This window comes from Pseudopipra pipra, chromosome 19 (assembly GCF_036250125.1).
Source record: "Pseudopipra pipra isolate bDixPip1 chromosome 19, bDixPip1.hap1, whole genome shotgun sequence".
Classification (NCBI taxonomy): Eukaryota; Metazoa; Chordata; class Aves; order Passeriformes; family Pipridae; genus Pseudopipra; species Pseudopipra pipra.
In genome coordinates, this window is record NC_087567.1 from 6,005,474 (window position 1) to 6,032,860 (window position 27,387).

At 45.0% G+C, this 27,387-nt stretch overlaps 1 protein-coding gene across 5 annotated transcripts in view; it reads right to left on the reverse strand.

Annotated features, from left to right (window-relative positions):
• Positions 1-27,387, reverse strand: part of TMEM94 (transmembrane protein 94) — a 50,131-nt gene that overhangs the window by 9,592 nt on the left and 13,152 nt on the right. For 3 of the 5 annotated variants that reach the window (XM_064675870.1, XM_064675873.1, XM_064675874.1), the window contains 20 exons: positions 20,654-20,773; positions 19,892-20,019; positions 19,173-19,309; positions 18,284-18,480; positions 17,504-17,655; positions 17,274-17,376; positions 16,878-16,964; positions 16,272-16,388; positions 12,529-12,585; positions 10,964-11,068; positions 10,183-10,347; positions 9,827-10,036; positions 9,342-9,657; positions 8,422-8,595; positions 5,125-5,227; positions 3,713-3,930; positions 2,332-2,513; positions 1,993-2,131; positions 1,256-1,371; positions 282-381 (listed from right to left, as the gene is read on the reverse strand). In XM_064675870.1, coding sequence (XP_064531940.1) covers positions 282-381; positions 1,256-1,371; positions 1,993-2,131; positions 2,332-2,513; positions 3,713-3,930; positions 5,125-5,227; positions 8,422-8,595; positions 9,342-9,657; positions 9,827-10,036; positions 10,183-10,347; positions 10,964-11,068; positions 12,529-12,585; positions 16,272-16,388; positions 16,878-16,964; positions 17,274-17,376; positions 17,504-17,655; positions 18,284-18,480; positions 19,173-19,309; positions 19,892-20,019; positions 20,654-20,773 — 2,926 coding nt within the window. The remainder of the gene's footprint in view (positions 1-281; positions 382-1,255; positions 1,372-1,992; positions 2,132-2,331; positions 2,514-3,712; positions 3,931-5,124; positions 5,228-8,421; positions 8,596-9,341; positions 9,658-9,826; positions 10,037-10,182; positions 10,348-10,963; positions 11,069-12,528; positions 12,586-16,271; positions 16,389-16,877; positions 16,965-17,273; positions 17,377-17,503; positions 17,656-18,283; positions 18,481-19,172; positions 19,310-19,891; positions 20,020-20,653; positions 20,774-27,387) is intronic. The other 2 variants (XM_064675869.1, XM_064675871.1) reach the window with 2 other exon arrangements.

The window sequence follows — 27,387 nt, forward strand, 5'->3', positions numbered from 1 at the left end:
GCACTGATAATACTTATTTAATAAAAGGCAGTAGCATTTTGAATGTTTGCTTTTGTGTCTCTTACGAATGCAAATTGAAGGGAGTGGTTCTTAGCCCAATTCAGTAGATGGGGACTAAAATGAAGTTAACACCTGGCTTCCCACAGGTAGCCACAGGGTCATTAATACCAGTATAGACTTGTGGAACATATCCCCTTCCCTTCACCTGTGTGCACACTGGGATGAGCCAGAGCAAATAGCTGGGGAAGGTATTCACAGGACTCACACTCTGTGCCACTTACTCTCTGGGGTGCAGTCTGTGAAGAGAGGCACCAGCAAAGGCACATTGTCAATGTTCTGCAGGTGAGGTCTCACCTGGTGGATCCCCCGAGGGAGTTTGGCCTGGAAAAGAGAAAGGAGAGATTAAGCAGGGCAGTAGTGTGTGTGTGAAGGAGAGGCATTTCAGAGCAAACTGCTGAAATGGGAGTGATGATTCCTAGAACTATGCAACTGCTAGATCAGATACAAATTCATGTCCCTGTAGATAGAACTGGCTGTCCCGAGCCACTGTCAAAGGTGTTTTGTTAAAAGTTCTACACTGAAATGCAAGCTGTTTGTGCTTGTTTGTAAGGTTAGTGTGACAAAACTGTGCTCAAGGATTTCTAAGGCTTTTTACGTGTGTGGAGAGTCTAGTCAGACACATGTGCTGTCTCCCAGCAACAAGATCTATTTCGATTGCAGCCATACCAACATTGCAGCAAGGGAAGAAGGGTTCTTGCCTTCTGAAACCAGACCTAATAGATTTTTTTTTTTAACTTGGATCTATCTCTGATATTCCTCTAACCTCTGCTGAGCATGAGGTTTTTATGAGGCAGGAAGAGCTTGTCCCACACTGACCACTGGGCAGCACCAGCCATGGCTCACAGCTGGAGGAGAGACAGTTTCCTTTGTCTGCATGGAATGTGGGGATGTTCCCACTCCCTGCCCAGCCCATGGGAAGGGGACCCAGAGGGAATGAGATGCAGCTCTCAAGGCTACTCTGTGTGTGGTAATCCCCACTCCTACATGCCAAAGCAAAGAGCTGTTCAGCAGAAGTGACTAGGGGAGAGAATCCCAAACTTCCCAGGTTCTAGATACCAAGCTGGAAGAGGCTGGGGGAAATCAGGAGTCCCAGTGTAAACCAGTCTATGTGCTTTGAAGAATTCCCTTTGGGAGTAATGAGGTGATACTGCTGACCATGACAAGAGTACAAGGTGCACAGGGAAAGGGCCCTCACCCTGTTACAGTCCTCCAGGAAGCTGGGGATATCACTGTCTGTTGGCTGAAAGCTGATGAGATCCGAGTGCCCTTCCTCTTCCATGAGCAGAAGCCCCTCCACGTCATCTCGAGAAACTGGAGCAGAGAGAAGCAGCATAAACAATAAGCACCAACCTGCCTCTGCTGCCCCTGTGCCACCCACATGGGATATTCACATGGCACTGCAGAAGCCAGGAAACGTGAGGCCTGATTTTCTAGGTTAGCAACACTTAGATCTCCCACTCAGTCATCTAAAATGCTGTATTTTTAGATGACTAATCTGTTCAGAGGTAGATATGTGAGCCTAGTCTCTGCTCTTTTAAGACATGATAGTTTATCTGTTCTGCTGTCCTTCTAGGGGAAGAAAGTAAAGAAATCCCATCTGAAGTAAGAAAAAAAAGTAATGCACAGGCAAGAAACCCTCAGTGGCTTAACCAGAGCCCCAAAAAGAACCAAAAGCCCTGATGAGCAGTTGTAAATTCATGGCAGCTGGTGCACAGCTGGCTACCTGTTTCCAACAACTGTGGTACTGGCTGGGTAGAAAGTCTATAAATGTAACGAGCTCTTGCTCACATGCCCACCTCAGGCCCTTCCAGTTTTGTGCTCAAAGCTCTGAAGGATCAGGTGTCTGGTGTAGACACAGGAACCTATGAATGGGTTTAAAAGAACCCTCCAGGAAACACATAGCATTCAAAGTGGCCCAGGAGCAGTTCTCACCCTGGTGCAGGTCATCGTGCAGGGAGCCAGCGTGGCTGGGGCTGGAGGGAGGGATTTCTGAGCCAGGCACGTCACCGTTGGGTGTTAAGGATATGTGGCAATTCCAGCCAGTCTCCAGACCCATCTTCTCAGCAAACACCTGTGGGTGAGCAGATAAAGGGTTTTAGTGTGGCTGCCCAGGCCAGAGTACTGCAGACCAATGCCATATTGGAGCCCAGGTACCTTCTGGGCTCGTTAGTGAGCTGAATCTGATTAACCTTGGATTGCACTGGAGTTAAACTCTCCAGTCAGACAACCAGGGGCCATGCAAGTTCAGGGGGTTAAGCAGAGACAGCTTACCTTGCTTTTGAGCTCATCCTCCAGGGAGAAGTAGACAAAACGGATGCAGGCATTGACCAGTCCATCAATGAGGCGGACAATGTCAAGACGGGCCTGATACTGAGATGAGACCATTCCCATGAAGATCTGTCCACTCAGAGCCTGGATACAGTCTTCCTTCTCCATCACTTCCCCAATCCCTTCTTCAGGCATGCAAACAACACGCAATCACATTGAGACATGAGGGGCCACATGTACATCAGACAAAGTACATGTGGTGGGGAGGTAACACCCAAGGGCACAGGAACGTGCAGAAACACACACACAGGAGGAAGGAGACATCCATTTGTCCCAGCATACCCAGTCACAGCAGCAGTTTCAGGACATCCCCACATATGTGACCAAGAATACAAGCGGGAAGCAGCAAGTGTGGAAAGGAAAAAGACAAAACAGAAGGCAGGGATCAGTCACAAGGAATTTGGGCAGAAAGGTAAAGGGTGTGTGCTGCAAAATGTTCACATGTGCATTTTAAACACATCCTACTGTGCTTAAACAACATGGTGAGTCTGGTTGAGGCAGAGTGGCATCAGAGCACCAGGGGCTGATGCAAAGGAACTGGATCATGTCCCCTCCAATGACACCACAGACACTCCCAGAGACCCTGCAAAGGCTCTTTGACAGGGTTCCTTCACCATCACCACATTGGCCTGCGGTGAGTGGGAGCTGGAAGCAGCATGAGGAACAAAATAATAAAACACTTCACACAGTCACAAAACTTGCCACAGGTGGGACTGCAAAGTGTTGTGAAAACACTCAGTCACAGCTGTCCCCAGCTGTTGGAAAGCCCACTAGTCACATTTTACAGAATGGGGGACCAAGGCAGAGAAAGATTAAGACTGGCTTCCCAAAAGAGCCTCCTGGCTTTATGTAATGGTATGTGCTTATTTCTCAATTTCCACTGCTGTTCTGGATGAGATGTACAGTTCATCTACTGGGAATCAGTTCCTTCAGCACAGAATTAAAATCCATCAAGGGAGAATAGTCACATACCACCACACGTTTCATTCCTTTGAAAAACCCAACACATGTGATTTCCACAAAATTAGATAAAGAGCAAACCAAGTATCAAAATAGCCACAAGTCTTGACTCTCAGTAGCCAGCTTTAGAAACAGACTTCCCACAAGGAGAAGAATTTCTCTGCAAGCTTCAACAACATAACTAGAAATACACCTACCAGCTGCTACATCGCTACTTCCTCTGGAAATGCAATTCAGAAACCCTTCCTTCTCAATTTCCATCTGCTACTCTGAATAACAGTGTTCTTACAGCTCTAGACTGATCAGATCAAGCACCTGGCCCAGCAGCAGACCTTATTATAGACAGGGCTGGGGACACACATACCATCTGAGCTCCAGCTATTCCTCCTGCTGCTCTGTTTGATGGGGGTTGTCCCAGGGAGGTCACAGCACGTGAAGATAGCACTCTGCCCCGGGACCTGCACCAGCTCTATGCACTTCCCATTGAGCTGGGAGGACAAGGCACAATGCATTGGCTTGTATGCAAAGGCAGAGCAGTATCCTGACAGGCAGGCTCGCTGGTAGAAATCCAACACCTTCTTCCTACGTGGAACAGACAAAAAGCAGGCAAGATTAGCAAAAATGTGCCACATGCCTGACAATGTGCACTGCAGTTACGTGTATTTTCAAAAAGATGTCTTCCATGAGGAGTGGTCAGAGTCTGAATAAGCCTTTCCCTACTGTTTCTGCATTCTCCAAGCTGCAGGCACTACAGGACAACAAAAGCACATATTCCATCAGGGGCAGTGGTGAATGTTTGCTGGTCAGATTGATGAGTATGAACACATTGCTCCTTCAGTACACTTATTAACGTGATATGCTCTATATGGCTGCCAAGGAAGTTCCCTGCATGACAGCAGAAGCTTAATTCATCAGAGATAATTTATCTATGGGGACATAAACACCAAGGAGGGAACTGACAACTCTGACAATTGTATCTATGGCACAGATAGTTGCAGTAACAGACTTTTCTCCTATCCCCTTTCAGAGTTTGGGTCCCAGAAGCTGTAAGTGAAGTTTCCATTTGGTCACGATTCAGTCACTAGAATGAGGTAAAGTTCTTTCTCTAAGCTGAAAACACAAAGGTAAAAAATTAGACTATACATTTGATTTTTCATTGGCTTCTAAGATGATAAATATTCCAAAAAGGATCAGTGGGAGTTTTCTTACACCTGAGACTTAGAAGAACAATGTGCTGCTAGTCAGTGAAACTAAACATTACTGGTTTGCTCTGCTAGCAGGGACAGAGATTCAGCCTATAGATGGAAATGCAGCAGACACTATCAGATATTGCAGCAAGACTCAAAGGGTGTGATGCATTGTGTAGACTGGCTCAGGCAGAACTGATCATTTTGCATTTAATTTAAGACAAGACACTAGTCTTGAACAACAACAAAAAATTCTCTGCCACCAGCATGACCTGATTGGAATTCATGGCCCTGCTGCATCGTGCAGTCAGAATCCACTTACAAGAGGCCAATATCTTTAACAGATACAGTAAGAAGTGGCTTGCTCTTACAGTTCAACTGAGTGCTTGTTGCTATCTAATCTCTTAAATTGCTTTTTATAATTGTAATGATAACAATCACAAGCAGAGATAGCTCATGTTCATAACCTACATGAAGCTCTTCTTAAACAGCTTAACAAGCACCATAAAGGGAATTTTAGCAGAGTGACCAGGTTCCCTCTGTAATTTATCTGAAGCTCCTGAACGCACCAAATGAGGAAGATGCCCACCTGTCAGAGCCAGAGAGGGGGTAGATATCTGTGCCATCCCAAAAGTCTGTGCAGGCCTCGAGGATGATGTCAGCTGTCCCATGGGAAAACATCTGCTCAGTGCCTGAAGTGCAGGAGAACAATGAGTCAGCATCACACATACAGGCTTCCAGGAAAGAGATTTCACACCAACTGCTCCCTTATTTGTTAAAGGTGATTGTTCCCACAAACTGCTCTGAGGCACCCCAGATATCCCCTTTCCTTTGCTTAAAGTCTTCTGTCTCCATTAAGAAATAGCTCAAGGATGATGATACACCTGCAGCTGCTCTTTGTCTAACTGTGGGTTCAAACCAGGCTGTGATAAAATGTGAGCCATGTGGTCCCTTCCTATTCTCCTGTTACAATGTGTATCAATCCTGCTCCTACAAAGGTGTGATAATATCTTGCTCCTGTATCCAACAGAGCAGAAGGAGAGATATTCCTGTGAGCCTCTTCTGAAGAAAGTACAAGCAGCAGTGATGAGCCTACAGGGATCAAAGTCAGCCTACGCTGGAAAGTGCATTCATTTTTAGGCCAGACATAGAACTGAAGGGTAAGAGCTATTCTTGAATACTTTTCATTCAAGCAGCAGAAAATAATTTGACAGTGTGACCTGTCAGATAGCAGCCTGTTTCACAAAAGGTCATGAAAATGTGTTAAATGAGGATGAGTCAAAAGTTCAACGTAACAGACACTAAAAAAGTAATTCATGTTGTGATTAGGGAAGAACTAAAAATCAATGGACACCACAGCTTGTCCTGGTTTTTTTTCTTTCCCTACTTTACTTTTTAATATAGACTTTAAATCTCTTGTTCCCTCTTGTAGACAGAGGTGTTAAAAAGTTTTTCTTGAAGGTGTGTGATATCACTTGTCTGATGCAGGTCCCAGGCACAGGACACCAGTTAGGGGATGTGGGGCTGCCCCCCCATCCACAGCTCCTGCTCCCTCTCATTTGCATCAGCATATTAACATTGCACTCACGCAGACCTCTCTGTCTACGTTCCCTCCTCCAGCTGCTCTGTGACTTTGCCCCCAACAGCTTCAAAACTGAGCTAATGAAAAAAAAAAATCACTGCCAAGAAAAATGAGCCCAGAGGCTTCTTGCAGGCATTGTTGCTGACTGCTAATGCTCACACTGGCTGAAATCAAGAGCCAAGAATATCCACTTGCACAAACCAGGCAGGGACCTTCAGGAACACCAGAGGATTTTCCAAAACATAGCAGCTCTCTGCTTTCTGCTATAAATAGTCAACACATGCCAAGTTTATCAGCATAACAAACCTCCGAGACGAATAGGGACTGTGTGTGAAAGAAGGAACCTGTCTCAGGGACACAAAGGAGTACTTGTGCAGAGCTCTGGTTAATTTTATTGTATAAACACCTAATCCTTCCCACCTTGCTCCTAAGGTCAGACAGTCCTTGCTAGGAAAGAGGCAACAAGAGATGTTTATTGATCCATGCAAAACCTATGTCCTGGACAGAGCTTGCAGATGACCACACACACACTGATGTACCCACGTTCATGCCTGACAGCAATTGCAATCCACTTCCCATTCAATCCCATCAGCATCCCACACCACAATCCTGCTAAGGAGTAAGTGGCAGTGACAGCACACATTATGAACTAGAAGGAGTTCATTGCCAGTAAAGTGAGCTCAGCCTCTTCCCTGCCCAAATCGTGGACTTGAAGGCCAGGATTTCTCTGGCAAAAGGGAAAAAACTAATGAATGAGGCAGGGAGTATGACCAGCCATTCATGGCTGCTGGGACTCGTTAGGAAGGGCCAAACCACTGCAGCTGAGCCAGTGAGGCAGAGCAAGAGGAATCGAGCAAAGGGAGACAGAGATGGTGGAAGATGCCGGTGAGCCCCTCATTTCCATGTGGTTACTATGGATTTGGGATGAACACTGCCAGATGGTGAGACACGTATTTCAATGGAATGGCAAGGGAACCTACAGATAATCTGCCTCCTATTTCTGCTACAGCTGTAGAATTTATTATGCGTTTCCCTTTGACTGCAGCCTGGTGTGGGAGTGGGTGGATTCAAAGATTTATTCACAAATAAGGTATCAAGAGAGGTTAGTTATGATCATCTGGTCTGACCTCTGCATAAGCAGAGCCATTTGATTTCAGCCAGTGTTTTCTGCACAGTCCAGTATTTCTGGTTCTAAAATGGTAATATTTTAGAAAGCTTCAAGTGACAAGACTATCGTGTGTGAGGTGTTCAGTGGTTAACTAACCCCAGCTGGCAAAATTCCTCTTAGAATTTACTCTAGACAGCATAATCCAGGTCACACACATATTCGTCTGAGCTCCAGCCTCTAAACTAAACCGTTTAAAAGTGAGGATAAGGAGTTGAAATGAGGCAACATTAAAGGTTTTTTCCCTACACTAAGAATCTCAGCATCAAAATAATTCCTGTTCACAAAGGCAAGATAGCAGCAATCAGAACAAATTAAAAAGTTCCTCTTCAGATAAAGATATAAATTTAAGCAGAATTAGGCAAGAGAAGACAGTTAACCTGGTAAAACTCTGGCCAGCATAATGATCATATTTCAGATTCAATATTGAACATATGTCAGCTCCAGAGAGCCAAGTTCAGTCAATTTAAGGAATTACAAAGAGCCTAAGAGCTCTGACAGGCAAGCTGTTAAATCTTGCTGAGGTGCTTTAAGACCTCACAGTGCCCAGCTGCACATCCTTTCCATCCCAGCCCATTCCTACAGGAATAGGAAGTAGTAGAAGGAGTGGAGAAGTCAGTGTGGCTTCAGGTGTTGTATTCATGGTCACTATGAGTTTGCATGGGATTTATGAGATTTCTTATTAGTATGCAATATAGGAGCATGCAATATAATACACTAGACAACTCACAAAGATTATGATTTGAGTTATCAGAAGGATGACCATCACTAACTAAAACCCTGAGTAATATTCAACCCTGTGCAGTATCAGTTTCACTACCATCATGAAGTCTGTTAAAAAGCCAATAAACCCACACCTTGCTCTGCTCTGCCACTTGGTCCCAGAAATGAGGCCTACTATGTGCTAAGATAATTTTAAAAAATTATTTATGATTCTGGAGTGAGTCAAAGCTGGGAAGGATTCCCCCCCTCAGTATGCCACAGCTGATCATAAGGTTTGTTGAGCATATCTGTGCTGGCCATGGGCAGAGCAGGGCTATCACCCCACTCCAGACTCTTCTGGCATGACATTTTCCAGGCTCTCTTCAGAAAAGATCCCCCCATTTCAAGTGGATGCCCAAAGAAAGGGGCAGCCTTACTGGTAGTGGTGTCCTTCACAAACAGGTTAATCATGTGGCTCAGGGGGGGTCTCCTCTTGGTGATGGACGAAAGCTTCCCCAGGATTGTTTCCTTAACCATCTCATCACTTGGCAGGCGGTACAAGGCCAAATAGTTCTCCTGCTTGAAGAGATCTTTAGCACCCGGTGTGAAACCTGAAACATGAACACAAGGAGGAGAAAAATTAGGCTCAAACCAAAGCAAAAGAAAGGTCCCTTCTCCTGTTTCTGTGCCACCCACTTTGCCTGTGCTCATTCTGACATCTCTCCAGGAACTGGAGGTAAGCTGTGCTCTCTGTGCATCTACAGAAAGATGGCTCAAGATCTGTGGTTAAAAAAATTCAGAAGGACTGGATGTTATTAGTAATTACAGTGTTCATGCTTCTGGTTCACTGAAGAGAGAAACTGTAACACGGAAGGACAGGCACAGAAGTGAGTTCAAGTTTTCAGATTTTAATCCTAGTGTTACCTCTAACCTCTTATCTCTCCTGTGCCTTAGTTTTCCAATCTATAAAATGAGCTGAGGTACCTCACATCATTTATCCCCAAATTCCCTGTAAGGCCTTACAGTAAAGTCAGGGCAGATAGCTGTTCATTAGCAGGTATTCTTTGTCTCCTGATGAGATTGGCAGACTCAGGCCAGAAGGATACCAAGCCTAGCCAGGGCTGGCTGGCAATATCCTTGATGACATTCATTCCTTTGATAGTGTTGACAATGTCAGAACTTGCCAAAAGCAATCTCTTTAATAGACTCTTTTGGCAACTGAACAACAGCAGAGTCAGCTCTGTATTTCCACCTTCTCAGCAGCCAGGACCGGGGAAATATTCTTGTGCTCTCTAAGGATTAAGTGTCTATTGACAGCTCTGATTTCTCTGCGTCTGCTCATCCAATTTCTCCTCACCTATTAGCCTGGCAAGCTCACAGAGGCCCCAGGGCACGTGGACAGGCAGCACAGCGTTGTGTGTTTCCTGGAGGGCGATGTTGCAGAGGTGGTCGGAGAAGCGGCACAGCCGCTCTGTCACGCTGGCGTTGCAGAGGTTGAGCAGCACGTTCAGGCCCAGGGGTTTCAGGGAATTCAGGTGCATGTGCCAGTTGGAGTCATCAAACTGGATGCAGGAGGGGTTCTGCTGGTCTTGGGACAGGCTCAGCATCTCCAGGTGGTAGTCACACACGAAGTCTTCGGCCTCACAAGCCAACACCTCGCTGTCCCCAACAACCTGGTCCAACGGACAGGGAAATTCCAGTTGGTTACAGAGAATACAGCTTGAGCCCAGAATCCTGCAAGGAATTCCCAGGTAAATTCCCCAGAAGTGGAAACTCCATGGGTTTGAGTCTGTCTTACAGCTCCACAAAAGCCTACTTGCGTGCCCCTCCAGTATGTCTTACCTGAGTGTGCTCCTCCTCTCCACCCTCCGTGTCCTTGCTAAAGCTCACATTGGATCCAGAGGGGTGTTTGCTTCTGCTGTTTGGCTTTCGGTGGGCAAGGCCATCGGGAGGCTTTGGAGGATCACTAGACCAGTTGTTCCTCTCTTGTTCATTGGTCATGTGGACTGTGTCTGCCAAGGGCCCAGAGAGCAAAGCATCTCTTTCATGGGGCTGCAAGAGACCAACAAAACAAATAGTGATTCAGCAGCTGAATCCCAGCCACTGCTGATTCACCTGCTGCTTCAGGACTCCTGTACAAGAGGATCTCATCCTTGCTGCTTCTTCATATTTTAGGCAAAGAATTATGGCACATTCACCTCATCTTCCATCTCAGGATGGCAGAAGGACCGTGTAGAGAGCTCATCAGTCAGATCTTCATGGCTATCATGAGGTGGTTCCACCTTCCCACTGAAGAATAGAACAGTCTCTGGGCTGGGGTTTGGCCACGAAAGAATCCCCTGCTTGTCTACACAGCAGAGCACCTGGAACATCCCACGACACCCCCAAAAAAGCAAAATCTCAGTGAAAATGTGTCTCAGTGTTCAGGCATAGCTGTAAATATCATGAGTTTAATAAACACATGGGAGGACAGACAAGTCTCTTCTTCCTCAACCTTCTGTCTTAAGAAACTGCACCTAATAAGACTCCAAGAAATCCAAGAATTCCTTGCTCTAACAGGATTGATGGGTAGTTTAACACCAATTTTATCTCAGGATATTACAAAACTAGGCATGAAGACCAAGGGAAGGAAGCAACTACTCAACCTGTTTCACCAGCTAGTACCTTACCAGGACCCAAACCAGCTGGTTCTTGAACAGGAGTCAAGAAGGTAAAGGGACCAGAACCAGAGCTGGAAAACACAGAGAGCCTGACAGATGTCACAGAGTACCTCTAACCATTGTTTTAGCCTGTAAATGTGCTGCTTGGACACGATAAGACAGTTATAAACTCTTCTACACAGACAGGTGCCTGAAGGGTTTCTAATTCCAGCACAGTGAGCTGATTGCTAACAGTCTGTGCTCAGGGAAGGACGACATGAACAGTGAAAATGGAGCATCCACATAGAGCTCCTCTTTCTGACAACCCAGCAATACTCACAGTGACAGATCCCAGACTGTGGAGCAAGCTGGAAGTGAAGCTCAGAGTTGGGGATTTGCCTTTTAAAACACAGAGGAAGTGACTCCAGATACAGCGTATCATTTCCTGACGAGGGAAGCAGAGGACATCAGCCAATTAAAGACTCATTCCGTGAAAGATGAAGGGAGAGAAGGAAAAAAGGGAGTATGACATTACCTGCTTTCAGTTTCAACACAGTCATACACTGCAAGATAAACATCAGTCTCTGTGGGAACCTGTTACCTGATACAGTGCTGATGTTCCCAAGGGAAAAGCATTCCTTCCCCCTTCCACAGAACACCAACAGACAGTTCCATTGTTGAATTGAGAACTCACTGAAACTACCTCTGTCTACCCAAAAACCCAGAATGGAATTCTGAAGTGAGTTCATTTCAAGTGAATCAGTTGCTATCTCCCAGTATCTTTTCCTAAAGTAACTCATCCCTTTGGATTATAAGAGTTTGAGGTCTTGGGCTTTGCATCACCAAAGCTCCTTAGATCACATTCCTTGGATCCTAAGGGCTAGTACAGCAGTCAGCTCAAATGCAAAACAATCATGAGCTATCACCAGGAAGAAAAATAAGAAGCTCTTATTTAAACCAGTTTCTTCTGAGCAAAAATGTTACAAAAGTACAAAAGAAGCAAATCTTATCAATGAGGTCAACTCAAATCACTGCCATTTACCACCTGAGAAACATCTCAGCTAAATGATGAACTGGCACAGAAAGACAACAAAATATTCATCAAAGGAAGCACATGTGAGTGCACCTATGTACATTCCTCTGAGTGACTGGGAGCAAGGAGATACAAATTGATTCTTATAATATCTAGGGACTCTTAATCACTGCTGGAGTCCATCTGCCTCCTTATGGAAAGGGGAATCTTAATTCCAGATTAGACAGAGAAGTGTCTTTCATCTACCCACCTGTTTAATCTGGATGATGGGTGGCCACAGCAATTCCTTCACCAGAAAAAAGGTCTTCTATATGTTTAATTGCCCCAGCTCTGGAAGCACTAATAATGTGCTTAAAGCTTAAGGAGCCTATGAAACAGGATCAGACTTTTAAAAAGCCTGAACATCCCATGGTCCCCTCTGTATGTTTGGTCTTGCTGACCACCATCCCCTCTGGTTTTTAGTTTTGTCTTGAAAAAGGAGGTTTTTCTAGTATAAGCAAAATACTTCCCTTCTTTCTGACACACACCATAAAATGTTTATTTTATTCCTGGAACAGGACGTGAAAGAGGCACTGTCTTCAGGACAGAAAGCGTTGATTTCAAACCATTTGCAATATTCAGAAAAGCACAACTGGACTCGGTGTTGAAGTCACCTCAATCTCTGGTCAGCAGAGCAGCATTTACATGGGAAGGTGCAGGGGAAAGACATGCAACCTGCATGCATTGCAAATGAAAGCAACAAATGAGTGACAATGGACAAGTGACACGAGTCAAAAGGGTCTAGGAACGAGCAGGAGATCAGAGAGGAAGGGAAAGGATACCAGTGAAGTTCCGCAGTGAAGATGGAAGAAAACAATTCATAATAATAGTACCTGAGAAGATACCATCTCTGTGTAGCTGCTGAGAGTGTCCTCTGAAAACTTAGCAAGCTGCAGCAAGAGAAGAGACCAGTTACTATAATTGTGCTCAGAAATGTGTCATGAGGAACATCCATCCCTCAGTATGTGCCTTCAGAGAGGAGAAATCAGGAGTCCTGCTCTGTGGGAATCACTGTACCAAGGCAGACCAATAACTCATCAAAGCAATTAAATCTTTAATGGACTCTGTCTTTATCTACTTGTGAAGCACAGGCCAAGTGCTTGGTGCTGTACATCACAGAGGAACACACAGTCATTACCTAAATGTCTACAGAGAAAATAATAGCAATTAGACCCAGAGGAGGCTCTTTTCTGGATGGTTATTTTTAGACAGAAAGAGCCAGGAATGACTGATCTGGTTTTAAGTTATATGGGTCAGTTACAGGAAGGGAGCTGGAAAAGGGGTTGGAAAAGCAGGAGCCTGGAACACGATGGACACAGAGGAATGAGGTGACATGAATGGGATGTGGACAGAAAGTGAAGAGAAATTATAGCAGGGCACTACCAAGGGGCTCTTGGAATTACAGTGAGACAATCACTAACTCAGGATTTGTGCATCCAGCACAAAGGAATTCCACAGAAGACATAATTTTGAAAAAGTTTAGGTCTACTCATAATCAAAAGTGGATATGGCAATTACACTTGTATGTAAATAAAATAGCAGCCCAAATAATAATAATGCATATATCTGACACTTTAAAAAGGATCAATTTAACAAAGCTGAAAAAAGCCAAGAGAAATTAGTCAGAAATAACTTAAACTGAGAACTATGAAGGATAATTAGGAACTGTTTAAGAACATTTTGTCACAATTTTAAAAAGCAACAATCCCATAGTAAAAATAAGAATCCAGTTGTGAGTGGAAGTGAAAATAGAAATAAAAATTAACATAAAAACTAGGAAAAAGTATACCACTAGTAAATTAAAACCAGTCCACTGCTTGCTAAAGACAGTGAAATTGCAAACGATATTGCAGGCGAGGCAGACGTGTTAAATAAATATTGCTATTCCCTATTCAGTGATATAATCATACCATATGATAACTATGAAATATTTTCCATTCCAACACTAGCTACTGAAAGTAAATATGTTTAAATTAGCAGGTCTGGACAATGACTGTTACTGCTGATTTTGCACAAGGCTTGAACTATGGATTGAGTCCCAGTTCAATGGAAGTGGTGCCAATGCCCAAAAAGGGAAGGAGAACCATCCAAGTTACCACAGGACCCCAGACAGACTTTGATTTCAGACAGAATAACAGAGCAGCTAATATGAGACTTAATTAAAAGAAAAGAAGTGGAATAATACAATCAGTGCCAAACATCACAAGTATATGAGCAGCAAATCTCATCAGACTATTGTGATATCTTTTTTTGACAAAATTATAAATTTGACTGATAAAAGTAATGCTTTTGACATAAACCACCTGGTACTTTGACTTGATGATAAATACTTTACTGGTTTTCTAACAAAAATACCAGGGAAATAGGGCCCTTATTAGATATATTAGAAACAGATTATCCCTAAATGGAACAGAAAAATTATTTGCATTAGTATGTGTTACTAACTCAAGCAGGGACAAACTTGGGTATTTTGTTAATAGCCTGAAAAAAACCTAAAAAAAAAAAAATCCTGGCAGAGACTGTAAACTATATAATAAAGTTTGGGTCAGGGTGCAACATAAGGAGAACAGATCACTGTTACAGAACAATATGGACTGCTTGGGTAATAAGCAAAAACATGAATCCCAACAGGCACAAAACTAAGGCTGCATATTTAGGTGCAAAAATGAAGGTTGGACTTACAGGATGAGGACTCTTAGAAAGCAGGAACTGCAGCTGAACAAAGCCTGGCCCTTTAAAGCAATGGCTAAAGAATCTAATATGATCCTTTGTTGCACAAACAAGGGAATAGACAATAGAAAGTCCAAATTATTCTGAAATTTAGCACAAGCACAAGTGTAACTGGAATATTTTGTGGGTTTTGAGATTCATAATTCTACAGTGATCCACTGGAGAAAGCTAAGAGGAAAGCCAAGAGAAAGATTAAAGGTTTGGAAAATATGCTTACAGTGCCTCAAGGTGCTTAAACTGTTTACTTAACCAGAGATGGTAAAAGGGAATGTGAGCAGTTACAATGGACCAGAATTTTGATTGACACACTCATAAATCTAGGAGACAAAAGATGTAAATGTTCCAAGGGCTGAAAATCAGATACTGCAAAAATTCCCACTAAAATAGAACGTCCTTTTTAGCACTGAAGGTAAATAATGACTGAAACCACATATCAAAGGCAGTACAAATGTTTTCAAACCAGCAGCAAATTCCTTTCCAAAAGAAATGTTTCTGTAGTCCAACTAATGCTACTTGAGGCAGGGGCTTGTTTGGGGGGGCACTGGTTTGTGTCCTGCAAACAGTCAAGGGTCACCTATGGCCTGGAAAAATTGGGAATCAAACAGCTTGAACATGATAGGAAGGGGAGAAGAGTGCCACACAGGCCAGGTGTTTGGAGAGGGAAAGTCTTACCTGCTACATTTTGAACAGAGAAGAGGGAAGGAAGGAGGGAAATAGAGAGGCCAAGACTGCCTTAGTCAGGGGGTGAATGACCAAGGCACATCCCAACAGCTGTTCTGCAGCAGCCAGGATGGAGGATCATGTTTGAGATGTCACAGAAAGAGCTGGCTGGACAGAGAGAGTTGCCTGGACAAGAAAAAGGAGAAGACAGGAAAGAACACAAGGAAGATGCAAATATGAGTGACAGGGCAAATGGGTATGTTGAGATGAAGTAAGGAAGCCAAGGAGCTCTGGCTTTTCCCAAATAACAAGGTGTGAAGGGAAAAAGGAAGGTTCCAAAGATAGAAACCAAGTGATGCTGAGAGTGGGTAGGAAAGGTAAAGTGGAGAAGTGAAGAAAAGGTAAAGGTGGAAATGGCACTGAGGGATGTAGTATGTGTCCTCCCTCGCAGGATACAGAAAGCTTCGTCATGTACAACTAGAGGGTAAAGAACAGAAAACACACACCCAGGGCCACAGAGGCCAAGGGAGGACAAGAAGGAAAGAGAAACTATGCCCAAGTAACAGAAATCAGCACAGAAGACAAACATAGCTCAGTGCACCTCACCAACACTGCCACCAGGACAGAACAAGAGATGCCCAACAGGCATCACAGTCCATCAGACCAGCAAACTCCACTCCCCAAATCAGCACAAACACCAGAAACTTCTCTCACTCCCTGACCTACTGCAAATGCCATGCCTGCAAGTGAAACCCCAGAGTCTCAGGAAAGGGCTGTTCAGCCCACACATTAAAACAGGGGATTGCAGAGGATCTCACGTATCCCATTCCTTCCCAGTGGCTAAAAATTCCCAAGTTACAGCCACCACTTATTTAGCTCCACGCTGACCCCTCTGACAAATTCTATTTATCTCATAGAAAGCACAAGCCTTGAAGAGTTTCATGGAATCTCCAGAGCTTCCTATCACCTTGGGATATCTGTAGAGAGGTTGAAAAAATAAAAGCATCTGTTCAAGAAGAAGTAATATTGTACTCCAGGGAGAGGGCACAGCTGGTACAACCAAAGATCCAACAAGGTTTTACAATCATGTGGACACATCTTCTGAATTCATTGTGCTCACTTTATATAGAGCCTTTTCATCTCCTGCCCTTGTCTCTGCAACAGTTTGGTGTGGAGAGATACCTACCAGTGAGTTGGATGAGGCCTTGCTCATCTGGGCCAAGACTCTGGCTTCTCCAAAGGCTGTAGCAAGAATCCACAGGACGGGAAAGAGCAACGGAAGGATGGGTAAGACACCATTCACCTGAAAAAAACCAACCTGTAATCACCAATAAACCCAGAGAGAACTAGAAGTCAGACCTCTCACATGACATCTTTTCCACCACAGTGAGAGGACAGGTAAAAAAAGCCAGGGCAGGAAGGAAGGAGACCAGAAGTGCCACAGAGGGAAAAGTACACCTTACAGAGATGTAATGAAGGAGGCCATGAATAAATCCTGCTTTTCCTGCTGAATTTGGCATAAACTCTAATAAGTTTAAGGGCAAAGGATACCATATGTAATACATATATATACACACATATATCTATACATATATGGCAAATGAGATAGCAAAAAATGTAAAGAGCAGTCTAAGAGGAATGGCCAGGGAAGAGCTGTTGTCCTGCTCCACTGAACGCTCCTGGATCCAGCGTGCACAGGATGCTGCCACATGATGAAGCAAGTGGCTGAGAGAGGAAATCAGTCTCAGCGGTGCTTTGGGGAGGTGTAGTAGAGCTCAAAGCTCTCCTTTACCTGTAGCTGAAGAAGAGTGTACTGCCAAGAAGCAATTCCAGGAGCTTTGAAAATGAAGCGCACGGCGTTGGTGATCAGGAATCCAGCCTGCAATTCAGAGATGACACTGTCAGCTAACTACTAGTACTTGCAAGGAAGGAGTTTTCAGTGCCTTGTAACATGCTCAGCCCTGGGAAAGTTTGGAAGATATATCTGATCTGCTGCTGCAGTTCCTGTCTCCTCTCTCATGGTTACAAGGCTCAGCATCTTTGCTTCTCTGAACTGCCCAAGGTACACACAGAGTCAGCTGCATGAGTTAGGGCCTGGCCACAGCTTCCTGTTGATGGCTGCAAATTATTCACCTTTATTGACAAAACATGGCTATTTTCAAGGGCAAGGGCTTGGAATGAGACCTACCAGCACAATGGGGACAGCATACTTCAGCATCACTGACTGCACAGTGAATCTCTCGTTGTCCAGGGCTGTCACAGGCCGTGACAAAGCCATTTCCAGACACCACCTAAGAAATGGAAACCAGCTTGAGATTTCAGCAACCAAGACCCTAAGCCTGCACTTCCCTTGGACATAAACCTCCTGATCAGAATGCTGTGCTCAGCCCCCTATGAGGGATGACTGTCAAAACCCACCTGACGTTATCAATTATTGGGGTCTTCAAGACCCGGAAGAGACGATACAGCTGAGGGTTCTGAGGTCCCTTCTTCACTTCTCCCCTTGGGGAGGGTGGGGGTGAGAAAGGTGGAAACAGATCTCCTGGCTCCAGAACTATGTGCTCATCATCCTAGGAGAAAAAGTCAGAGAGCCCAAAGGCTTGTGTTCAAGCACATCTGGTTATTTCATGAAAATTGGCATTTGGAGTGAAAGTTACAATAAAAACCAAAAAGGGTAAATCTCAAGCTTTAAACTTTTTCCAACCTTCTTCAAGCAGCAAAATCTTTCTATAGATATTGTAACCAATTTGTTAATTTACTACTACGCCAGGAACTTTATATTACCTTCTTTTATAATAAATCAGTAGTAAGGAGAAGGTCAAAGCAGACAAACTTTAAATTCTCCACATAAAAAGCAGGATAAAGTACGGGGTTTGTATGTCATATTATCCTACTGGATAGATTCACTCCACTTATATTTAGCAGCACATTACAATTTCCCCTTGACCTGGCAGAGATGGAAATATGGTGCTTTTGTATCACATTAGTGTCTCCTGTCCATTGGGTTTGGGAGTTCATGGAGAAGATGCAGTCTGGCTAACAAAGCACTGTCCTTGACTGAACTGGAATTTCAAGCTATTTTCAAGGTCAGAAGAAATCAAACACTCCAATAATCTGTACACTGGGAATTAGAGCATTAGCAAGAAAATCCCGGGAAATATATTGTTACAGGCCAGGGAAATAAGACAATCAAGTTACCTTAATCCCTCTCAGAGAAGCAAATGACTCCTGGCCTGGCCTCAAAGCAACGACATCTCCTTCCACCAAGAGGCTCACGGGCAGGTTGACAAGATGCCCATCCCTGTAGGCCCAGTGAAGGGACCAGGATGGGGCATAAGGCATGTGAAGGTCAGGGTACATGGAGTCTGGCCATTTCACCTCTTTGCCAAGTGTATCTGAAAACACAAAGCATGAAAGAATTAAGTGGTAACAATTCTGGAGGGACCAGTCTTACAATCATTTACATCCTGTAGTGGCTATAACTCAGTGCTAAGCACTTTCCCCCAGTGCTAAGCTCAGCCCACTCCCATGATCTTTCATCATCCCTCTCTTTCTCCTTGATGGCTTTTCCCCTCTTTCTCCACCCAGTATTAACAACTAAACAGTCATTTTATAGCCTTAAACACATAGTTATACAATGCAAAAGCTAAAGGCTGTCCTTAAAACTGCCACAACTGAAAAATGAACTGCCCCCTCAGGTGCCAAAGCCCCCGTTGAGACGATGCTCATGCACAGCAATTTATTTCCTTCTGTTCTATGTTGTGGTACAACCCCACGTATTCTTCCCTCATCATCTGCTGCAAGGCAGATATTTTTGTGAGAATCTGAGGATTCAAATTACTCCAAAGCACAGACATAACAGACACCCACCTGGTAACACAGAGCTTGGAAGCACACGGCCACATGACAGCTCAAAATAACTACTTTACAGGACAGGCATGAGTGGAACACAATTCTCACAGCCTGTTTCTGTGCAACATAGGGGAAGGTTAGCAAGCTTAATTAGTAATGGGTGTGATCAGGTTTGGAGAAAAATTCAGTGAGAGGAAAATATAGGTGCAATTGAGACAGGTGAACAAGGCCTCACCGTTTATCTTATCAATGATTGTCTGAAGTCTCCTCTCCACCTCTCTGCACTTCAGCCTCTCCTGACGCCCGATCATGAGGAGATCCAGGAGGAGCAGGAGGAAGAGTGCCAATGCATTAACTATCTCAGCACCTTGGCTTCACACAGCAAAACAGAAGAGAGCAGAAAACAGAGGTTTGAGGAAATGAGCAGGATCCACTGCCAGACACCCACAGAGATTAACGCACATCTGCCTGGTTGTTTATTGCTACATCTCACAGACTTATGGCTAAAAATGAAATGTAGGGGAGCCATGGTCACACTTCTTCTTTAGAAAAATGACACCAGAGAGGTCTGAAAGGACTCATCTCAATTAAAAATCCTTTACAAATATGGTCAAAGCATGCTATGGTGCATGTGACAGCACAGTAACCTCTCCCATGAGCCAATAACTTCTCCAGTTTTAAAATCCTTCCTAACTATGATAATGCCTTAGGATTTTTAAAGATCTAGGAATGCCGTAGAAAAAAAATTTCAGTCTCTCCACAGGACATTCCCTGGGTCTATTAGAAGTAGAATTAAGTTGGCAGAAGTTTGGAGAAAGGGCCTGATAGGGACAGAATTACCAGTGTGAGTATGTTGATGTCTAGACTTCTGGAGAGAATCAACCACACACAGTATCAAGATGATATAAAACTACCACCTTGGTTCAGTTAAGCAGCACAGGATGCTTTGCTCACCTCCCCTGTGGCTGGCTCCCATAGCAGCACAGCAGCAGCAGCACTGCCAGCAGCATCAGAGATGCACCAGGCCAGTGGAAACAGGAGCAGCGGTTACCATGGTACAGAAAACTGCTCCTCCACACCTCCTACAAAAGGAGAGCAGCAGACAGTCAGCATTCATGGAACATACAGCCAGACGTCTGAAAAAGCAGCAGCTGATGCTCCAGGGTGAACACAACTTTGTCAAACCCCTGAACATGACACAGAACACCCTGATCAGCTGTGTGAATCCTACAGCACCTATGGATGCTCAGCTGGGTGAACACTCCTGCTTTACTCTTGCCTGGAAGAATGAAAAAACTTCTGTGCCAGGCTGTGCCCATGTCACTGACCGACCCAGGAACACTTTCAACATTTAAGTACTGTGCATAAATACCAGCACTTTGAATTCAACACACACACCAGACTAACACAGTGGACAAGGGAGACTGTTGAGCTTCACAGCTCTTTATCTCCACCTGAGATGGACACACTGCCCTTAGAGGCTCTTGAAGTCCTTAAATCCTTTACAGATGAAGCTAAAGCTCTGGCGTCCAGGAGAAAAGGGCTGACAGAAACACACACTTAGGTAGATTTCTTGCTTTGTTCCCAAGGACTTTAGCAGTTCTACACCCAGACATTCTGTAGCAGCACTCTGGGATGGAAAACAGCCAATTTCTGTTTAATCCTCAGCTTTACTTTGAGAAGGGGAGGCTGAGTGCCCAACCTTGGTGCCCTCACCTTCCATGAAGTCACTTTTTTCCGTTCCTTCTGATGCCCCTCCAGCAGTGCTGACAACTGGTCTCTCAGGATCGTGAGGGCCTTCTTTGTGGTAAGGCCCAAACTTGAGGTCATCTCATCCTGAGGTGCCAGAAAAACAAACTGGTTAGTGCTTCCCTATATCCTTTTTGGGCTTTTTTCCTGGTGGCTGAGTGAGTGGCCGACCGTGAATGCCCTGCACTCATCACCACCAGCCTGATTCTCCATCTTCCTAAAATCATCTTCCCTCCTGTGAACTTTAGACTGCTGGCTGGAATTAGAGCACTTAGATAGTATCAGGTAAACAAACCGGTCCTGACTGTGCTGATAAATACCTTATCAAAGCACAATACCAAGTCATTTCAGTGAAACAAGATCTAATCAGCAGAGGCTGAGGACAATACAAAGGGAGGCTGCTCAGCTCCGAATTTATGCAGGCTTGAACCAGTGTCAGCTTGTAGAGACAACAGAACACAGACAGTTATGGCAGATTTTGAATGATACAGGATGGATTTTGGTAACAGTGAAAACAACACAGAAGTGGGATATTTGCAATTCTAATCAAGAGTGGTCCAATTTCCACAACTGCTCGCTATGGAGTTTTGCTTATGAATCCTGTCTCTGTGGCCACTTCGATGCAGAACCTCCCGGATTTAAGTGCTAGTCTGTGGATCAGTCAGAGCAGATGTGACTCCACCACCAACTCCTTTTACGAGAGAAAGCACTAAGGTTTTGAGTGCTGAGCTGTACAGACATGCAAGGGAGGCATTTGGACTTGCAGGAAGCACACAAGGTTCACAGCACTGCTCCCTCACTGCTCACTCAGGAAACAGGCAGGATTCTCAAAGGACACAACCCAGGAGTGTGCCATATGGAAAGCACTGCCAAAAGATGCTGGTAACAAGAAAGTGGGGGTTGCATTTCTTGGGTCAGGAACACAAGCACCTTCCTTTCTTTCAAATCACAGAGATTGCTGTGAGGTACTGTGGGCACCGGGTCACTGACAGTGAATCAACAGGGAAGAGCAGGCAGGTGTCTGTGAGAGGGCAGGGAACTGTCAGGAAAAGTTCTCGTGTGCATTTCATGGTTTAACACAAACACCTTGAGCATGTACAGCACACAGGATGTCCTGCGTGTCAGAAATGTTCAGGTGTGTCATGCTGTGTGCAGAGCACAGAACTACTGAACACAAACAGGCAGGAAGCTTGTCCCTCTGGTCCCCACCAGTGTGACACAGCCCAGAGCTCCGGCAGGAGCTGCAGCTCTTCCTGCTCTTGAACCTCTTCCCAGCCCTGCCAAACCCACCGTGGTCTCAAACTGCAGCACTGCTGCTCCTTGGGAGCTGCTTGCACACACCCAGCTCTGCAAGTGCAGCTTGGCTCTGATCTTTTCTTCCTGTTCCTTAACTGTGTGGTTTCAGGATGAACATTTACTGGAAACTAATCTTGGACTTCAGACTTATTTGCATAGATGGCCCAATCCAAAACTGTAACACAAGCTTCAAGGAATAGCAGATAAATTCTCTTTAAAATACTGTCTACCACACACACACACATACACTCCTTACCTACCAGGGACATCTTGAAACAGCAAATTCTGGCCAGGCAGAGTCCAGCAATGCTGCTTTAGCTGCACTTTTACAGAACTAAAAATAATCCTGCTGTAGTTTTCATTCTCTGTGTCAGTTTTAGGAATAGAGGAAGCAGTTCTGTGTTGTTCTTGGAAGCAGCCCAGGTAACATCAGCACAGGACTAAACATAGGAGTCTCTCAAAGACTCCCAGAGGAGAAGATGGCAGGCACTGGAGCTGGCAACAGACCTGCTGCTGCACCACAGAGTGCTGCAAACAGGAGTGTCTGAGAGCAACACGGAGCAAGGGACAATCAGGTTTCTCCCTCATCTGGCTGCTGCCTGTGTGGAGCACAGCAAAGCACCCACAAAATTCTCATCCTCTCCAACACAGGGAGAGCAGACAGACAAATAAAAGACACAGAATGAAAGGCAGCAATAATGAGGGACTTTGATTGAAAAACAAAGTCTGCTTAGACACTGAGCAGATTCCAATGGATACATCAGAAGCTAAAGAAATGAGAGGAAAGCTGCACTTAATGCCAACATCTTGTACAGTCACACAGTGCCTGGAAAGAGAAACTGCCACAGCACAGCAGGCAGCGAGCACAGAAAGGCAGCAAATCCAGAGGTAATCAAAAAGGTTCCTGAAATACTTGCACACCTGCTCCAGACTTTACACAGGAATTACTGGTTTGCTGTAGTATCAGTCAAGGTAAGGACAGGCTCAAAGGAAGGTGGCTGTAGCAGGTGAGGAAGGACAAGCACAAAGTGTCAGGGCTGGGAAGGAGGAATGGCAGGAAGGGCAGGGATTGTCAAACACCCATCCTGACACTTAAAACATGGAGTATTTGGCAAAGCAGGCAGAGCCAGTAAGCAAACACTGCAATAGGGTGAGTGAGGGCTGACTGGAGGGGACTCGGATCACCTGCTGCACCCAGGGAAAGAGCCTGGACCCAAAATGAAAGGGACAGGTGAGAAGAGCCACCCTGAGCTCCTGGCAAGGGGCAGCTCTAGGTTTTGGAAACAAGAGCTGCCCTGCTAAGTCATCAACTGCTAATGAGGCATTTTTCAAATGCCCTAAAGTAAACCTTTGTGTATGGCAAACCGAGGCACTCTTAAGCTGTCCCAGAGGGATCTTCCCAGCCTTTCATCAGCTGCAAGTGCTCTTCCTGCCACAAAACAGGAGGTGAGCACCCCAGGGTGAAGAAGCCATTCACAGGAGGTGTCAGTTCATTAATGAAAACCTCAACATTCACATCTTTGCTTTGGAAACCTACATTCAAAGAGAAATCCGCTCATTTTCCGGTCAAAACAAAAACAGCAAGACACCTTCCCACCCAGCTGCCTTAGCATAGGGTTTCCTCTGAAGAACAAAAAAGAAAAAGCAGACAGTAAATTCCAGGTTACAGTGAAAGCAAACCCCTGATGGGTATCAGGAGACATTTTAAAAGGCTGTACTTTCCTTTTGCCCGTGCCTAAAGGCAAAAAGTCCTAAGGAGAAAATGAGCAGTTGCTTCCTCCTTTGCCTCAGGAGGCTGGAGAGCACACGAGCCTCTAAGTGCACTTAGGGCTCCTCTGGTGCTGACCCCTGCCCTGGCCACCACAGCCTGTGTGGGAGGCACTGCTGAAGCCAAGTAAACACGGGATGATTGCAAGGCTCTGCCTCGTGGATGACAGCACGGCTCTCAAGGGCTGTGATCTGCAGGATGGCTGTTAAGGGAAAACAGTGCAGGAGATACTTTGTTGTGCGTGTGATTTTATTTTCTAGAGGCAATGAACGTGTTGAGGTGTGGACTGGAGGGGAGCACGAAAAGATGTGTGAATTTCTCCACTCTTAGTAAACATCCTACATGTTAAATTACTGCTTGGTTTGCCTGCAACCATCAGGGAATGGGAACCTGAGATAGATCTAGTAAATGCCCAGGTTTAGGAGCTGGTTTGGCTCTTCAGGAAGGAAACAAGAAGCAGCTCAGAGGTAGGAGACAGGGAGCCACAGAGTCTGTAGACTTTTCTTTGCCTTCTCCTTTCAGTTGACCCTCCATAGTTTGACAGGGGTAAATTAGTTGGCAAATACCCAGGAGCTTGTTTAAACCTGTAGCCTTGCCTGGCTCATGGCAAATAGGTTTCCTTTGTCTTCCTCAGAGGTTGAAGGAGCATTTTCAGGTTGATAGGCAGGAACAGAGAGGTTACTTTCTGATTTTTCCTCCCACAAGGAGTGAAGTTGTTCCCGAGCAACACCACCTACCCATGTCTGCTTCCCACAGCCCACCTTCATCCTCACACAACATCAACACCCATCTCTCTTCCTAAAACTCACATCCTGTTCTTTTACACATAGAACCATTTAAGATCACCTTGAAAGTTTATCAGCTATCTCACAGTCTTTGCTATCCAATTAAAGACAGAGGTCTTGCACCTTCCTTCCAGAGGAACAGACTAGCAGAGTTAGAATGTGTAAAGGTGAGAAATGGACACAAAATATTAGTCTAATTAAGTCTCTTATATTTTCCTACAGCCACTACACATCCATAGTAGCATATTTATTTGTTGTATCAGTAAATGTTGATATGAAATGTACCAAGCATTTTGTAAAATAACACTGGAACACAAATATATACTTTGCTCTACAGAGCAAAGTGGGTTGAATCATCCTCCATCCTCTGTGGATTTCAGTCTCTTGCAGAATAAGGGCTTCTCAACAAGATTGTTATACACTTGAATGTAACTGCCTTTACAAAGACTGTTTAAACAAATAAGTGAATAGAAAACAAAATATTTGCTAGAAGCTTCAATTTTCGTAGACTGCAGATCCACCCCTCTGATTCAGTGGTGGAAAACCTCTACAAGGCAGCTATCAGACTGTTTTCCCCCTTTTCAGGCTGCACCCACTAGGCCCCTTTTATAACACCTCTACTCAACTGCTTTTCAGATTTCAACAGCTGGAGGTGGAAAACTGGGCAGCAGAATGTTCCTCCTTTTTCCAAGAGCTGTTTTGCCTTCCTTAGCAGAGAAAGAAGGCAGTCTTTAATTTAACAATGACACTTTGCAGGCTACTAATCTAGGTCAGTGATTACACCTCCTGAAATGTAAGCATTATTCATTGGTTCAGAAACACATGAGAAAGAGTAACTCCACTAAATATATTTGCATTTAGTACTGTAAGTCAGATTCTTGCTTAGGATAAGGCACAATATGACACATTGGGGTTTTTTTTGGTCTGATCAGAGAGGATGGCAGACACCATATACACGACAGCACACAATTTCTTGGGATAGCATTTCTTACAGCAGGCTACTGTTAGAGAGGGATTTATTCTTGTTCTAAAGCAAACCACACATCAGGATGGTACAGCTCTATACACCTGTAGCTGCTGAGTTAATGCTGGGACTGCCTGAAATGGCACATCCCTGCTCCAGAGCGATACAGATGTAGCCAGCAAAGCCAATGTATCCGTTTCCCTTTATTACCAAAATCCTTGATCCCAATAACGTGTCTGGTCTTTCTTGGTGCTCTCCTGATTAGTTTTCCCAAGAGATCTTATCCCTGATTCCAAGCAAAAGTGCTTCTCTAGTGACCCGGGCTACCTGAAGCATCTCCCCTGACACATTCCCACTCCACAGGATGAACTTTTAAGACTCTGGACTGTCAGGACAGCTGGATTCTCTAATTCCTTCTGCCACCAGTTTCTGCACCACAGTGGGAAAATCAGATACTCCTCTGTGCCTTAGTTTCTCATCCCTGTAATGGGACTACCAACTCCCCACCAACTGCAGTCATTGTGAAGATTATAATATTGACCAACCCACCTGAACACTACTGGAAAGCACAGGAAAAAAGGAAATATATGTTGATATCTGCACAATTCAGGCAGCTCCACCAAGCAGACCATGGCTCTGTGGGGACCACTGCCTTTAAAACCGGACATGCTGGGAAAGGCACCAGAAGGCACAAGGAACACAGCTATTAAACTTGGTTTAAATGCACCTCACACGAGCTTGGCAGCCACAGCTTAGCTGCTGGTGGTCTCAAATCAAATGAAACAAGCAAAGTCTTCAGCACAGCAGTGCCCAAGTTAATGGACAGAGGAATAGTCAGCAACTGCCTCCTTCCTCCCTCTGCAGCCCCAGGATGAAAGGCAGCCCAGACCTCCCACTGCCCCAGGACAAAGGAGACCCCACAGCTGGTAACTGGGTGACTGTGGGAGCTCCAGTGTGGATGCTTTGAGGCTCCCCACAGCTCATGGCTCACAGGGCCTGCAGATTCACTCTGCAAAGAGGCACAGCTGCAGGAGCACAGATCCCTGAGATCTGGCCAAAGCAACACTTACCACCCACCTGAATCACCCCTGCACTTTGCTGTGAACAGTCCATTCTAACCCAGACAACAACATTCACAGTTTACAATCTCCATAAAGCACAGAGTAAGATGCCAACAGGCACAATCAACCTTTCTACACAGGTAATGCAAAGCCCAGCACTTTGCTTCTCCTCCGCAGCAGCTCCATAGAAGAGAAAGAGGCAGCTGCTCCCCAGGAAACAGCCCAGTTTGGAATTGTACATTCCTTGGTCTGTCCCTTTGGTCCTGTTTGCAGAAGCAAATCCCCAGCCATAGTTACTTGCCCCACCAGGCTGCTGGCAGGATGAGGCAGGGTTTATGCAGTGCTTTGAAGTTCACCTGTACTGCACAATTATTAAGCTTTAATTACTGTAATTTAGCAAGTTGCATTATTCCTCCGAGTTCGGAGAGCAGTTAGGGGTCTGTATTTATCCTGGCTTCAACATGCAGTGTAGTGCTTTATGCCAGTGCAGAGCTTACTCCAGGGAATGCTAATCCCCTCCCAGAGGCCAGCAGTGCTCAGAAATCCACACAACTTCAGCACATCTTTCATCCCCTCGTTAGCTTCCTTTCTATCCCTACTCCTTCAGCTGAAGACCTTGGGGACTAAAACTATGATACAGCCTGGAAGGTGCACAGTGAGACTTGCTTCACAGGGATAAGGAGGTCCAACAGCTACAGATCAAAGCCCAGAGAAGAAACAGGCAAATTTAAGTCATGAGGCAGAGGGGCAGCAAAGCAGGAGTCGGCAGCTAAAATCCCGTCTGGACCCTCCCGTTGGTTCTGGGGTTAAATTTGCAGTTTAAAACA